We start from the raw sequence: 14,329 nt of genomic DNA, 5'->3' as shown, positions 1-14,329 counted from the left end.
TTCCCGGCTTGGGTTACTGTCTGTGTGGAGTCTGTACATTCTCCCTGTGTCTGCGTGGGTTTCCTCCGGGTGCTCCAGTTTCCTCCCACTAGTCCCGAAATACGTGCTTGTTAGGTGAATTGGACATTCTTAATTATCCCTCAGTGTACCTGAACAGGCGCCGGAGTGTGGCGACTAGGGGATTTTCACGGTAACGTCATTGCTTCATTGTTAATGTAAGCCTACTTGTGGTACTAATAAAGATTATTATTATCAACCGGGGCATTCTCCAAGGCAATGCCTCTACCAATCAGAGTCCACTTTCCAATCAATCAGCGCCCTCTTCTACAGTATAACTTTGTTGATTTCTATTACAACGTTTTCTTGTGAATGTCCTGATAGGTTCAAGATGAAATGCCTTTCCAAAAATGGTCTCTTTTTCTTTCAGTAATAGTAAAGTTCCGTACTACCAGACGACCAAAAGTGTAGACAGGCTGAGTATGGTCTGTACTCTGCTTATTACAAAAATGAAAGGAATTTGTTGCTTGATTCGATCAGCCAATCATTCGGACATATGGCTGATGGCTCTGACATCGCACTGCCTTTGAAATTCATGCGCAACGTTGTCTGGGATGTCTACAGTTCACTTTTGCTTCCTCTGTGGCAATGCCTCAGATATTCAATCGTAACCCTTAATCCGATAATAGAAACTGTTGTGATCATTTGAAAATATGGCTTTCTTGTGAATGGAAGGGGTGCAGGAGTGGGGAGGTAGATGGAATAGTTTCCTTGGGATTACACTTTTACAGTTTAACTCTCCATTCAACATTCTAGAAGATAATAACTCATTGTTAAGAAGCAAGACACACTTTATCCGTCTTCTACCGTTGTGCTATTTCACCTCAGGTTGTAAACAGTGCCCTCTGGCAGCCTATCACATGAGAGCATCCCGAACAGATCACTAAAGACTGCAATTTGTAGAATGCTAGCGCGATCAGAAATAAGGATGAAATTTGAACAGGTTGCAATTTGTACACATCACCTTTGATTCACGCTATCCTTGTTTTAAACGTTATTAAGTATTCTGGATAAGCTCCGTCATCGCAAAAAATAACAAAAATAAAAGGCTTTGTTACGTCATCCACTGCGCAGTCACAAAGTTCTGCTGAATCTATCTGTGCATTTACTGGTGCTGGTTCCAGCATATCCTGTACCCCATTGCATTTCTTCGCAGTAATCACTCGTGCCTGGTAGATGTATTGGCACCCATCAGAATCAGGGGTGGAGTACTTTTTGTCACATGAATACGAGGCATTCAAGGCAAAGTAAGTTCCTTTTCCAAAGTAAGTAGCTGTAACGTACAAAAAATATATTACAATGTATTATCAGATAATAATTGAAGCAGTTGGTTCAACTGATAATCTGCTGACCTCCACCACTGCTAAAAAGATGTGAAAATCCACAGAGACCCACGATAAATAGAAAATCTGAGCTTCCAAATAACCTGGAAATTCAAGCACCAATTTTAGCCATTTTTATGTTGGTCCTATTTGAGTTTTGATTGCAGAACCTCATGGGCCAGTCCTCAGAGTTAAGTTGGATTTTGTTATCTCCTCAGCAGCTTTAGTATTAAATTTTTCATGAACATAGGAGCCTTTCATAGAATCAGAGAATTTACAGTGCAGCAGGAAACCATTCGGCCCATCGAGTCTGCACCGGCCCTTGGAAAGAGCACCCGACATGAGCCCACACCTCCACCCTATCCCCGCAACCCAGTAACCCCACCTAACCTTTTTGGGCACTAAGGGCAATTTTATCGTGGCTAATCCACCTAACCCGCACATCTTTGGACTCGTGGGAGGAAACTTTGGCACCCGGAGGAAACCCACACACGGGGAGAACGTGCAGACTTTGCACAGACAGTCACCCAAGCTGGGAATCGAACCGGGGTCCCTGGAGCTGTGAAGCAACAGTGCTAACCATTGTGCTACAATGTCGCCCTTTCTGTGACATCAGCAAGTTGGATTTAGCAGTGTTACCAAGGGGAAGATGAAGATCTCGAATCTTAATTAAATGGGGTCAGCAATAAGAAAGTGATGTCACAAATGTAAGGCACAAAGTTGGGTGGAGGGTTGGGGCATTGGTACGGGTGGAGATGGAGGGTGATTACATTTTGGAGCCTTCCTGATTCAGCTTCTGATCACTTTCATTCCAGATCCCAGGACTGTGATTAACTGGAGTATATTTCTGGGCAAGTCCAAGCATACAATGGTGAGGTCCATGTCAAAGGGTAATTTACCATACAATAGTATGTGATCGTCTCTCGCTGGACCAGTATTTGCTGCCTATCCTCATTTGCCCTGGAACTGAGAGGCTTGCTCGGCAATTTCAGAGACAACCACATTTCTGTGGGTCTGGAGTCACATGTATGCCAGACCAGATAAGGGCATTAGTGTTTCATCATAATCATCATCTTTTATTTCCAGACTGTTTATATTGAATTCAAATTTCACCGTCTGTCGTGCTGGGATTTGAACCTGGGTCCCCAGAACATTACCACGGGTCTCTAGATTACTGTAGACAATACCACAATAATCATCCTTGAATTTTCATTCGGCTGGATATTACGGGCCTCGCTTGCCCCCCCCCCCCCCCCCCCCCCCCCCCCCCACACAGCCCCCGGCGATGGTGGTGAGCCTGCCCACTATCCCACCAGCTGCCTCGCAGCTATGCAACACTGTGCAACACTGGGAGTGGTATTAATTACTTCACGGCGAGCCCACTGCCTCTCTCTGGGGCAGAAGTGCCACCTTCAGAGAGCCGCTGACCGAACCGATGGCCGAGAGCGCAGCATTCCCCAGCAGGACCAGGCAGGCGCGGTGGACTCTCTTCGGACTGTCCACCGGAAAAGAGGGACCCGGAGTCCAGAATTTTGGACTATTTGTCAGGTTCTTACCATTTCTCCCACAGAAGCTTCTGTTGAAGCCAGTCTTGTTGACTTTTTGGGAAATTTCCTTTGTCGTTCCATGATAAAGGACCTGCTCAACCTTCAGCCCAGGGTTCTTTCTTCCTGCAGCATCTTTCCTGACGGAATAACTTTGCCAAAGCTTACGATTCTGAATCCTTTCGATCTAGATGAGAAATGTATACATCATTCGTTTTTAAAGTAAAAAATAAAGAGATTGATGGTCGTAACTTAAATTATTGTAATAAAATCCATTCGACATGAAGTGTCACAAAATCATACTGGATAAGGGAGGCAATGTCTGAGTGAGCAGGGCTCTGGGGTAAGGGTGAGCTTGGTCAATCCTGGGGGAGGGGGGTGGCAGGAGGAGACGGGCATGGTTCAGTGTGCCCGATAACAACCTAATAAACAGATCAGTGAATATAAAGCCTGGGGCAAGTGGAAAAAATGACTCTTTGTTTTTAAAAATTCTTTAACCAACCATGTCCATCTCTGGCTAGGGCGTCATTTATTGCCCATCCCGAATTAACCTTCGGGAGGTGGTGGTGAGCTGCCTCTTGAACTGCTGCAGTCTATGTGGTGTAGGTACACCCGCAGTGCTGTTAGGAAGAGAATTTGACCCAGCGACAGTGAAGGAATCATAGAATTAACAGTGCAGAAGGAGGCCATTCGGCCCATCAAATCTGCACCGGCCCGTGGAAAGAGTACCTTACTGAAGCCCATGCCTCCATCCTGTCCCCATAATGCAGTAAACCCACCTAAGCTTGACTTCCGGTGGCGGCAATGCGGATCTAAGCCGCACATTCGGCAGCTCCTGCTGAAAACGGACTTTGGGGCTCTTTTCAGGGCCCCCAACGGAGCTGTGTCGGCAAATCCCAACGTGGGAAGAGGACAGGAGTCGACCCCTACGGTCCTATGGTCCGGACCAGGAGTGGGGTAAGGAGAAAAACGGAGAAAGCACCCCTGAAAAAGCGGGGGAAGGAAGACAAAATGGCGGCAGGCAGAGACCCGGAGGACTGGAGGCAGTGGGCGCAGGAGCAGCAGGCGACTCTGCTGCGCTGCTTCCAGGAGCTTAAGTTGGAGCTGCTGGAGTCGTTGAAGGTAACCACCAGGGGGCTGATGGAGACCCAGACAGCCCAGGGGGCAGCGATCCGGGTGCTGCAGCAGCAGGCCTCCGAAAGGGAGGATGAGGCCGTGGCCGTCGCGGGGAAGGTGGAGATGCACGAGGCCCTCCATAAAAGATGGCAGGAGCGGTTCGAGGAGCTGGACAACCGGTCGAGGAGGAAGAATTTGCGGATCCTGGGCCTCACGGAGGGGCTGGAGGGGTCGGACCTGGCGGCCTATGTGGTTGTTATGTTAAACTCGCTGATGGGGGCTGGGTCCTTCCAGGGGCCCCTGGAGTTAGAGGGGGCCCACAGAATTCTGGCTAGGAGGCCCAAGCCGAACGAGCCGCCGCGGGCGGTGTTGGTGCGGTTTCACCGGTTCGTGGATCGTGAGTGCGTGCTCCGGTGGGCTAAGAAGGAGCGGAGCAGCAAGTGGGAGAACACGGAGGTGCGGATCTTCCAGGACTGGAGTGCGGAGGTGGCGAGGCGGAGGGCCGGGTTTAACCGGACGAAGGCGGTGCTCCACAGACGGAGTGTGAAGTTCGGCATGTTGCAGCCGGCGCGTCTGTGGGTCACCTATAAGGATCGGCACCATTATTTTGAGTCCCCGGAGGAGGCGTGGGCCTTTGTGCAGGCCGAGAAATTGGACTCAAACTGAGGGTCTAAGATGGGGGATGCTGTATAATACTGTACTTGTATTTGCTTGGTTTAATGCAAGATGTGGGTTGGCCTTAGGGTGGGTGGGGTGATGTCGATTTGTCTTTTCTGTATGGGTTTTTCTGTAGGGGTTTTTCTGTAGGGGTCTGGTGGACGGGTTCGGGCAGGGGGGTAAACGGGGAGTTCGGGGAGCTGGTGGGGGGGACTGACAATGGGAGTTGCCCTAGAGGAGGCGGGGCCGGGCAGGGCGAAAGCGCGGGCTTTCTGCGGGGGAGGAGGACCCATTGACGGGCACCACGGAGGAGGGGTAGTCCCACGTGGGGAGGAGTCGGAGGTAGGGCGGGAGTCGCCGGGGTCAGCAGAAGTTAGCTGGCTCACGGGAGTGCTATGTAGGGAGGGTCGCGGCTAGGAGGGGTCCTAGCCTGGGGAGGGTGGGGGGGGGGATACCGGGTTGCTGCTGAAACGGTCAGGAAGGAGCTGGAGGACGCAGGGGGTGCTGGAGGGGGGGAGTTGCCGCCGTGGGGAACTGGCAGAGCGGGGGACGCTGGCCAGTGGTGGGCAGGAGATGGGTTATGGCTAATCGGCAGGGGAGGGGGGCAGGGAGCCCTCTGATCTGGCTGATAACCTGGAATGTGAGGGGGCGGAATGGGACGGTCAAACGGGCCCAGGTATTTGCGCACCTGAAGGGGCTGAAGGCGGATGTGGCCATGCTCCAGGAGACACACCTGACAGTGGCGGACCAGGTTCGGCTGAGGAAGGGATGGGTGGGCCAAGTATTTCACTCAGGGCTGGATGAGAAGAGTAGGGGGGTGGCGATCCTGGTGGGGAAGAAGGTGTCGTTTGAGGCGTTAAATGCGGTGGCTGACAGTGGTGGGAGATATGTGATGGTGAGTGGTAAGCTGCAGGGGGAGCGGGTGGTGTTGGTGAATGTTTACGCCCCAAATTGGGACGATGCGGGGTTTATGCGGCGCATGTTGGGCCGCATTCCGGACCTGGAGGTGGGGGGCCTGATCATGGGGGGGGGGACTTCAACACGGTACTGGATCCCCCATTGGATCGATCCAAGTCCCGGACGGGTAGGAGGCCGGCGGTGGCTAAGGTGTTGAGGGGATTTATGGACCAGATGGGGGGGGTTGGATCCCTGGAGGTTTGCGAGGCCAAGGGCCATGGAGTACTCGTTTTCCTCCCACGTACATAAGGCCTACTCGAGGATTGATTTTTTTTGTCCTGAGCAGGGGGTTGGTTTCGAGGGTGGAGGATGTGGAATACTCAGCCATTGCCATTTCAGATTATGCCCCACACTGGGTGGACCTCGGGCTGGGGGAGGAGAGGGACCAACGTCCACTCTGGCGCTTGGAGGTGGGGCTGCTGGCAGATGAGGAGGTGGCTGAGAGGGTTCGGGGATGTATCGAGAGGTACCTGGAGGCCACGACAACGGGGAGGTCCGAGTGGGGATGGTCTGGAAGGCATTGAAGGCGGTGATGAGGGGGGAATTGATCTCCATCCAAACCCATAGGGAGAGGGGGGAGCAGGGGGAGAGGAAGAGACTGATAGGGGAGATGGTGCGGGTGGATAGGAGATACGCGGAGGCTCCAGAGGAGGGATTGCTGGGGGAGAGGCGTAGCCTTCAGGCCAGATTTGACCTATTGACTACCAGAAAGGCGGAAGCTCAGTGGAGGAAAGCACAGGGGGCGGTGTATGCGTATGGGGAGAAGGTGAGCAGGATGCTGGCACACCAGCTCCGAAAGCGGGATGCGGCCAGGGAGATTGGAGTAGTGACGGATAAGGCTGGGAAGGTGGTGCGGAGGGGAGTAGATGTTAATAGGGTCTTCAGAGACTTCTATGGGGAACTGTACCGGTCGGAACCCCCGGTGGAGGGGGGTGGAATGGGGCGCTTCTTGGACAAGCTGCGATTCCCGAGGATGGAGGAGGAGCAGCTGGAGGGACTGGGGGCGCCGATCGAGCTGGAGGAGGTGGTCAAAGGGATAGGGAGCATGCAGTCGGGGAAGACGCCGGGGCCGGACGGGTTTCCGGCGGAATTTTATAAAAGGTATTTGGACCTGTCGGGCCCACTGTTGGTCCGGACCTTTCACGAGGCAAGGGAGGGGGGGGCTTTGCCCCCAACTATGTCACGGGCGCTGATTTCCTTGATCCTGAAGCGGGACAAGGACCCTCTGCAGTGCGGATCATATAGGCCGATTTCGCTGCTAAACGCCGACGCTAAGCTGCTGGCAAAGATCCTGGCCACTAGAATAGAGGATTGCGTGCCCGGGGTCATTCATGAGGACCAGACGGGGTTTGTGAAGGGAAGGCAGTTGAATACGAACGTGCGAAGGCTCCTCAATGTCATTATGATGCCGGCCACGGAAGGGGAGGCGGAGATAGTGGTGGCATTGGATGCGGAGAAGGCCTTTGATAGGTTTGAGTGGGGGTATCTGTGGGAGGTGTTGGAGAGGTTTGCGTTTGGGGAGGGGTGTATCCGGTAGGTGAGGCTGCTCTATGAGGCCCCGATGGCGAGTGTAGCCACAAATAGGAGGAGGTCGGAGTACTTTCGGCTGTACCGGGGGACGAGACAGGGGTGACCCCTGTCCCCCTTGCTCTTCGCGATTGAGCCCCTGGCCATGGCATTGAGGGAGTCAGGGAACTGGAGGGGCCTGGGGCGGGGTGGGGAGGAGCATCGAGTGTCACTGTATGCGGATGACCTGTTGCTGTATGTGGCGGACCCGGTGGGGGGGATGCCGGAGGTGATGAGGATTCTTAGTGAATTCGGGGGTTTCTCTGGGTATAAGTTGAACCTTGGCAAGAGTTGTTTGTGGTGCATCCGGGGGATCAAGAGGAGGGGATTGGTAGGCTCCCACTGAAGCAGGCAGGGAAGAGCTTCAGGTATCTAGGGGTCCAGGTGGCTGGGAGCTGGGGGGCCCTGCAAAAGCTCAACCTCACAAGGTTGGTGGAGCAGATGGAGGAGGAGTTTAAGAGGTGGGATATGTTACCGCTGTCACTGGCGGGGAGGGTGCAGTCCGTTAAGATGACGGTGCTCCCGAGGTTTTTGTTCCTGTTCCAGTGCCTCCCTATCCTTATCCCGAAGGCCTTTTTTAGGAGGGTCAACAGGAGTATCATGGGATTTGTGTGGGCGCATGGGACTCCGAGGGTGAGAAGAGTGTTCCTGGAACGGGGCAGGGATGGGGGGGGCTGGCGTTGCCCAACCTCTGTAGGTACTATTGGGCTGCCAATGCAGCGATGGTGCGTAAGTGGGTAATGGACGAGGAAAGGGCAGCATGGAAGAGGATGGGGGCGGCGTCATGTGTGGGCACGAGCCTGGAGGAGCTGGTAACGGCGCCGTTGCCGCTCCCTCCAACGAGGTATACCACGAGCCCGGTGGTGGCGGCTACCCTCAAAATTTGGGGGCAATGGAGACAGCATAGGGGAGATGTGGGGGGCTCGATGGAGGCCCCGATACGGGGGAACCATCGGTTTGTCCCAGGGAGCATTGATGGCGGATTTCTGGGCTGGCACAGGGCAGGGTTTAGGAGGTTGAGGGACCTGTTTGTGGAGGGGAGGTTTGCGAGCTTGGGGGAGTTATTGGGGAAGTTTGGGCTCCCCCCAGGGAACATGTTTAGGTACATGCAGGTGAGGGCGTTTGCCAGGCAACAGGTGGAGGGGTTCCCCTTGCTGCCCCCACGAGGGGTGCGGGATCGGTTGCTCTCGGGGGTGTGGGTTGGAGGAGGGAGGATTCCGGACATATACTGGGTGATGCAGGAGGTAGACGAGGCCTCGATGGAGGAACTGAAGGGTAAATGGGAAGAGGAGCTGGGTGAGGAGATTGAGGAGGGGACGTGGGCAGATGCCCTGGCGAGAGTGAATTCCTCCTCTTCCTGTGCGAGGCTTAGCCTCATACAGTTCAAGGTACTGCATAGGGCCCACATGACTGGGATGAGACGAGAATGACACGAGAATGAGCAGGTTTTTCGGGGGCGAGGACAGGTGTGCTCGGTGCTCAGGGAGCCCAGCGAACCACGCCCATATGTTTTGGGCGTGCCCAGCTCTGGGGGAGTTTTGGAAGGGGGTAGCAAGGACGGTGTCGAGGGTGGTGGGATCCAGGGTCAAGCCAGGCTGGGGACTTGCAATTTTTGGGGTTGCAGTGGAGTCGGGAGTGCAGGAGGCGAAAGAGGCCCGTGTTCTGGCCTTTGCGTCCCTAGTAGCCTGGCGGAGGATCTCTAGGTTTGGATCAGTGGGAGGGAGAACTGTGTACATGGGTTTGTGGGATGTGGCGGGTGTTATCTCTTTCCCTTTTGATGTTTGGTGCCGGAGAATTCGGGACACAGCGGGGCGGGATTGAGGCCAGCCCCCGGCGATTCCCCGACCCGGCGGGAGATCAGAGAATCCCGCCCCTCATTAGTCGAGATCTTAAGTTTTCCACACAGGATGAAGTTGAGTAACAAGCAAAAGCATATAAAATGACATTTTAATGCCCACGCGTACCTTGACTATGTCAACAATTGTCTTGTCGCAAGATTTCCTGAACGTCTCTGCCACATCTTTGTATTCCGTGGTACCGGACTGGAGAACGACCATTAACACCTCCTGATTTTTCATGTTCGTCCAATTTTGTGGGAGTTCAAACATAGCTGGAATGCAAAATAGGAGCAAATCCAGTGAGTAAGCACTTTTCAACTAAAGTGAACTTCAAGGTTTCACTTTTAATTTGTAAATGATTTGCCTTTGCAAATCAGTTTAGTTTAGATACCTGCTTCGCTTGGTGTTGGCGGGCGGCGTGTGGGGGGCAGTGTCTGAATATTTAGTGATGAGGGGAGGTTGCCCCTCTGTGGTCAAGGGTTGGAAGTGCACCCCTCTCTTCAAATATTAACTAAAACGTTACAGTGAAAGCGATTCAGCCCTAACTCTGTTTGCTGCAATGCAAATGTTTGGGGCCATTACTCAAAATATCAAGAGGAAACAAGCTGGAACTTCCTATTGGCAACTGAAAATAATTGAACAAAAGCTTCCAGATATCAGGCTGATGTTCCAGTCTATTGGCCAGAATTCTGATGCCATTGGGACTCTATTCCCGCTGGCAGTGCACTCACGTCCGTGGGTTTCCCGGCTGTGTGGGCTGGTTTCAATGGGGAATCCCATTGTCAAGCGGTGGGAAGAGACAATCCTGCCGCCAGCGAACGGTGCGCAGCGAGAAACACATCAGAGAATCAGAGAATTTACAGCGCAGACGGAGGCCATTCAGCCCATAGAGTCTGCACTGACCCTTGGAATGAGCACCCTATCTAAGCCCACATCCTCACCCTTTCCCCGGAACCCCACAAAACCTTTTCGACAGTAAGGGCAATTTAGCAAGGCCGATCCACCTAACCTGCACGTCTTTGGACTGTGGGAGGAAACCAGAGCACCCGGAGGAAACCCACGCAGGCACGGGGAGAATGCGCAGACTCCGCACAGGCAGTGACAGCCGGGAATCGAACCTGGGACCCTGGAACCGTGAAGCAACTGTGCTACCGTGCCCCCACATAGCTGGGGGACCGGAGAGTCCCACGCATTATTTAAGCTTGACTGCTTGTATTCCACTGATGATATTTTTAAGGTCATAACATGGCAGCACCAACCATTTCGCCAACTCAATCTCAGACCTTCAGTGTTGATCTTAACCACATACTTATGACGTTAGTTTGGGATTTTAATTCGGGTAGTGAAGGCTAAAAAAGAGTTGCTGTGATTGAAGAGAAATTTGGACGATATGATGATAAACTCTTCAGATGGTTGAGCTAAGATTTTCTTCATTTAAATGTCCTGGGCCTTAATCCTGGACTAAATGTGAATCAGGCCACAGCATAAAAGCCAAAATGCAGAGCACAAACTTACTCTGAAGTGAGGGTGTTACGGGATGCGGGAGAAGAAATTGCGAGTTGAGGTTAAAGAAGCTGCCATGAATAAATGCTGGAGAAAGCTAAACGGGCTCAATGGCCTGCGTTGCTTTATTTTTTGCGGAAAGCCGCACTCTCTGACGCCAGTTCCACTGTTTTGAGCCACGGTCATTTTTCCTATTTTCTTGACCCGTCTCGAAATATCTCGTCGTGGATTTCTGCTTTTTGTGTTCAGGTTTAGTATTTTAGATTCTTCCCTGGTTTGCCTCTTTCCAGACTGACAAGTCTTTCCTAATAATTAAACACTCTCTGACACTTTGAATCAGTCTGAAGACTCCTCTCTATAATTTCTGCAAAGGTTAAACATTTCACTGTGCTTCCCTGTCGGGGACCATGCAAAGCATTCCAGATGCTGCCTGACCAAAGGATGGTACTGTTTAACCATGAAGTGTTTCAACTGGCAGTCTGTAGGTTTTACGATCAGTGCTCTCTGTTACTCTGTGACCGGACATTTTAAATGTCAAGTCCAATTTTCTTTCAGCTTTGCCATTAACTTTGCATGACAGAGTGCTTTCGGGGGTGTGGGTCGGAGAGGGGAAGGTGTCTGACATTTATAAGGTAATGCAGGAGGTGGAGGAGTCATCAGTGGAGGAGCTGAAGGCTAAATGGGAGGGGAACTTGGGGAGCAGATAGAGGACGGGACTTGGGCGGATGCCTTGGAGAGAGTCAACTCTTCATCTTCATGTGCGAGGCTTAGTCTCATCCAATTTAAGGTGCTACACCGGGCCCACATGTCCGGGACTAGGACGAGTAGGTTCTTTGGGGGTGAGGACAGGTGCACCAGATGTTCGGGGAGTCCAGCGAATCATGCCCATATGTTCTGGGCATGTCCGGCACTGGAAGAATTCTGGAAGGGGGTGGCGGGGACGGTGTCGAGGGTGGTTGGATCCAGGGTCAAACCAGGGTGGGGACTCGTGATTTTTGGAGTTGTGGTGGAGCCGGGGGTGCAGGAGGCGAAAGAGGCCGGTGTCCTGGCCTTTGCGTCCCTAGTAGCCCGGCGGAGGATCTTGCTGCAGTGGAAGGATGCGAGGCCCCCAAGTGTGGAGACCTGGATCAGTGACATGGCGGGATTTATAAAATTGGAGAGGGTCAAATTTGCCCTGAGAGGATCAATACAAGGGTTCTATAAACGGTGGCAGCCTTTTCTGGACTTCCTGGCTCAAAGATAGGTATCTTGGTCAATAGCAGCAGCAACCCGGGGGTGGGGGGTGTTCCTTATTATAGTTTATATTTTTTTTCTACAGTTATGTAACTTAACATTGTGTTAATTTAAGTTGTTGTTAATATGTTGTGTTGTTCATTGAGGAGGAGCGAATGTTTATGATTGCTATCATTATTGTTATTGTTGGTATTTTAGCCACCTTAGTTGGATATGAAATGTTCAAGCTCTATATGCATATACACTTAATATATATTTGATTGGCAAACATTTTTAGTGTTACAAGAAACATTCTTTAGTTTATTTTCATTTTCCAAGCTATTTCTCAGTCTAGCACTAAGGCAAAATATTGTGGAAGCTGGGAATCTAAAAGAAAATCAGAAAATGCAGGAAATACTCAGCAGGCCGGGGAGCAACTGCGGAGAGAGAAACAGAGATAGAGGGTGCAACAGCAGTCAACCATTGGTCGGTTGGTGGGATCTTCTGGTCCCGTCATTGTAAATGGGGCTTTCTGTTTAATGCGCCCCTCACCACGGGGAAACCCAAGGTCGACAGGACTGTTAGTTCCTGCCAGCATGAACAGCCGGGAAATTCCCTCCAAAGTATTTTGTATTTATTTCTCACTTTCCCTGGCTAAAACTGGGCAACATGGATGTTACTCAATGTATTTCCTTCCAATGTGCAGCACGGTAGCACAAGTGGATAGCACTGTGGCTTTGCAGCGCCAGGGTCCCAGGTTCGATTCCCGGCTGGGTCACTGTGCGGAGTCTGCATGTTCTCCCCGTGTCTGCGTGGGTTTCCTCCGGGTGCTCCGGTTTCCTCCCACAGTCCAAAGACGTGGGGCGCGATTCTCCGCTCCCACGCCGGGTGGGAGAATCGCGGGAAGGCTGCTCTGGCACCCCACACGATTCTCCCACCCCCCCAAAATGGCGTGTCGCGTTTTTCACGGCATCCCACGATTCTCCGACCCAGATGGGCCGAGCGACCGGCCGTTCCTGACCGGTTCACGCCGGCGGCAACCACACCTGGTCGCTGCCAGCGTGAACATGGCGCCAGCAGCTGTTTTGTGGATTGTGGGGGGCGGAGAGGGGAGTGAGCACCACGACCGTGCTCGGGAGGGGACTGGCCCGCGATTGGTGCCCACCGATCGTCGGGCCGGCGTCTCAACGGGACGCACTCGTTCCTCTCCACCGCCCCGCAAGATCAAGCTGCCATGTCTTGCGGGGCAGCGGAGGGGAAGACGGCAACCGCGCATGCGCGGGTTTGAGCCGTCAGCCGCGCATGCGCGGGTTGGAGCCGGCCAACCTGCGCATGCGCGGCTGACGTCATTAGGCGCGCCGGCCGCGTCATTCTCGGCGCACCGTGCCTTGACGCCAGCAACAAGGCCCTGCGGCCGAGATTCACGGCACGGCCCTCCTAGCCCCCCGGGGGGGGGGGGGGGAGAATAGGGGGCCAGGAGCGGCCTCTGATGCCGTCGTGAACCTCTCCGGGTTTCACGACGGCGTCGGGCCTTGCGGAGAATTCCGCCCGTCCAGTTTAGGTAGATTGGCCATGCTAAATTGCCCTTAGTGACCAAAAAAGATTAGGAGGGGTTATTGGGTTCCGGGGATAGGGTGGAAGTGAGGGCTTAAGTGGGTCGGTTCAGACTCGATGGGCCGAATGGCCTCCTTCGGCACTGTAAGTTCCATGACATTTAATGTGCACTGTTCTTATCCATCACTATAAATTCCAAAAATTGTCCCAATCTTCTTGCAGGATTTTTGATAGACTCGACAGTTTTGACCTCTTCATCACCAATTCTTCCTATTTTAGTGCCAACCAGTAACTTGGACAATTTCCATTGAGCTAATTTCAGATCAGTGCGTAGAAGCAGCATTGTTCTCTGGATGTTGCTCCCCACTCACTTACCAGTCCCCACTCTTTCTCTTCTTTCAGCTAATTTATTTTCTATCACCGGGCTTTGTTGCTCCTCAGATTTTGGGGGCCATCTGAATTAAATGGCTGCGTACCACGTTCTATTAGATCAGTTAACCCAGCAGCTAGAGGGAGTTGGGAGTTGCCGGATCCAACAGTTCAGTCATTTTTAGAGCACTGCTTGTGGGCCAGCAGTAGACATGCTTTCCCCAGCCTCTCCTTTTGCTTTGATCACCCATATTCCTTCCAATACAATGATCAGCCCGCCCCTCATAATTGTTTTAAAATTCTTTTACAGAATGTGGGCGTCGCTGGCGAGGCCACATTTATTGCCGAGCCCTAATTGCCCTTGAGAAGTTGGTGGTGAGCTGCCTTCTTGAACTGCTGTAGTGTTAGGGAGGGAGTTCCAGGAATTTGACCCAGCAACAGTGAAGAAACAATGATATATTTCCAAGGCAGGATGGTTAGTAGCTTGGAGGGAAACATGCAGAAGGTGGTATTCCTATACATCTGCTGCCTTCTTAATGAGGTTAGAGGTCATTGATTTGGAAGCTGCTGATCAAGGAGCCTTGGTGAGCTGCTGCAGTGCATCTTATAGACCATACACACTGCTGCCACTGTG

General features: G+C 52.5%; 1 protein-coding gene across 1 annotated transcript in view; it reads right to left on the bottom strand.

Moving 5' to 3' along the window:
• Positions 1-225: 225 nt before the first annotated feature.
• The window catches only part of LOC119962324 (protein mono-ADP-ribosyltransferase PARP14-like), a 111,458-nt gene continuing 97,354 nt past the window's right edge, over positions 226-14,329 (bottom strand). Inside the window, 3 exon segments of the mRNA XM_038790305.1 lie at positions 226-1,330; positions 2,936-3,110; positions 9,184-9,329. Coding sequence (XP_038646233.1) covers positions 1,029-1,330; positions 2,936-3,110; positions 9,184-9,329 — 623 coding nt within the window. The 3' untranslated portion in view covers positions 226-1,028.

This window comes from Scyliorhinus canicula, chromosome 2 (assembly GCF_902713615.1).
Source record: "Scyliorhinus canicula chromosome 2, sScyCan1.1, whole genome shotgun sequence".
Taxonomy (NCBI): Eukaryota; Metazoa; Chordata; class Chondrichthyes; order Carcharhiniformes; family Scyliorhinidae; genus Scyliorhinus; species Scyliorhinus canicula.
The sequence above is the reverse complement of the archived record's forward strand: the minus strand, read 5'-3'. Positions and strand labels throughout refer to the sequence as shown.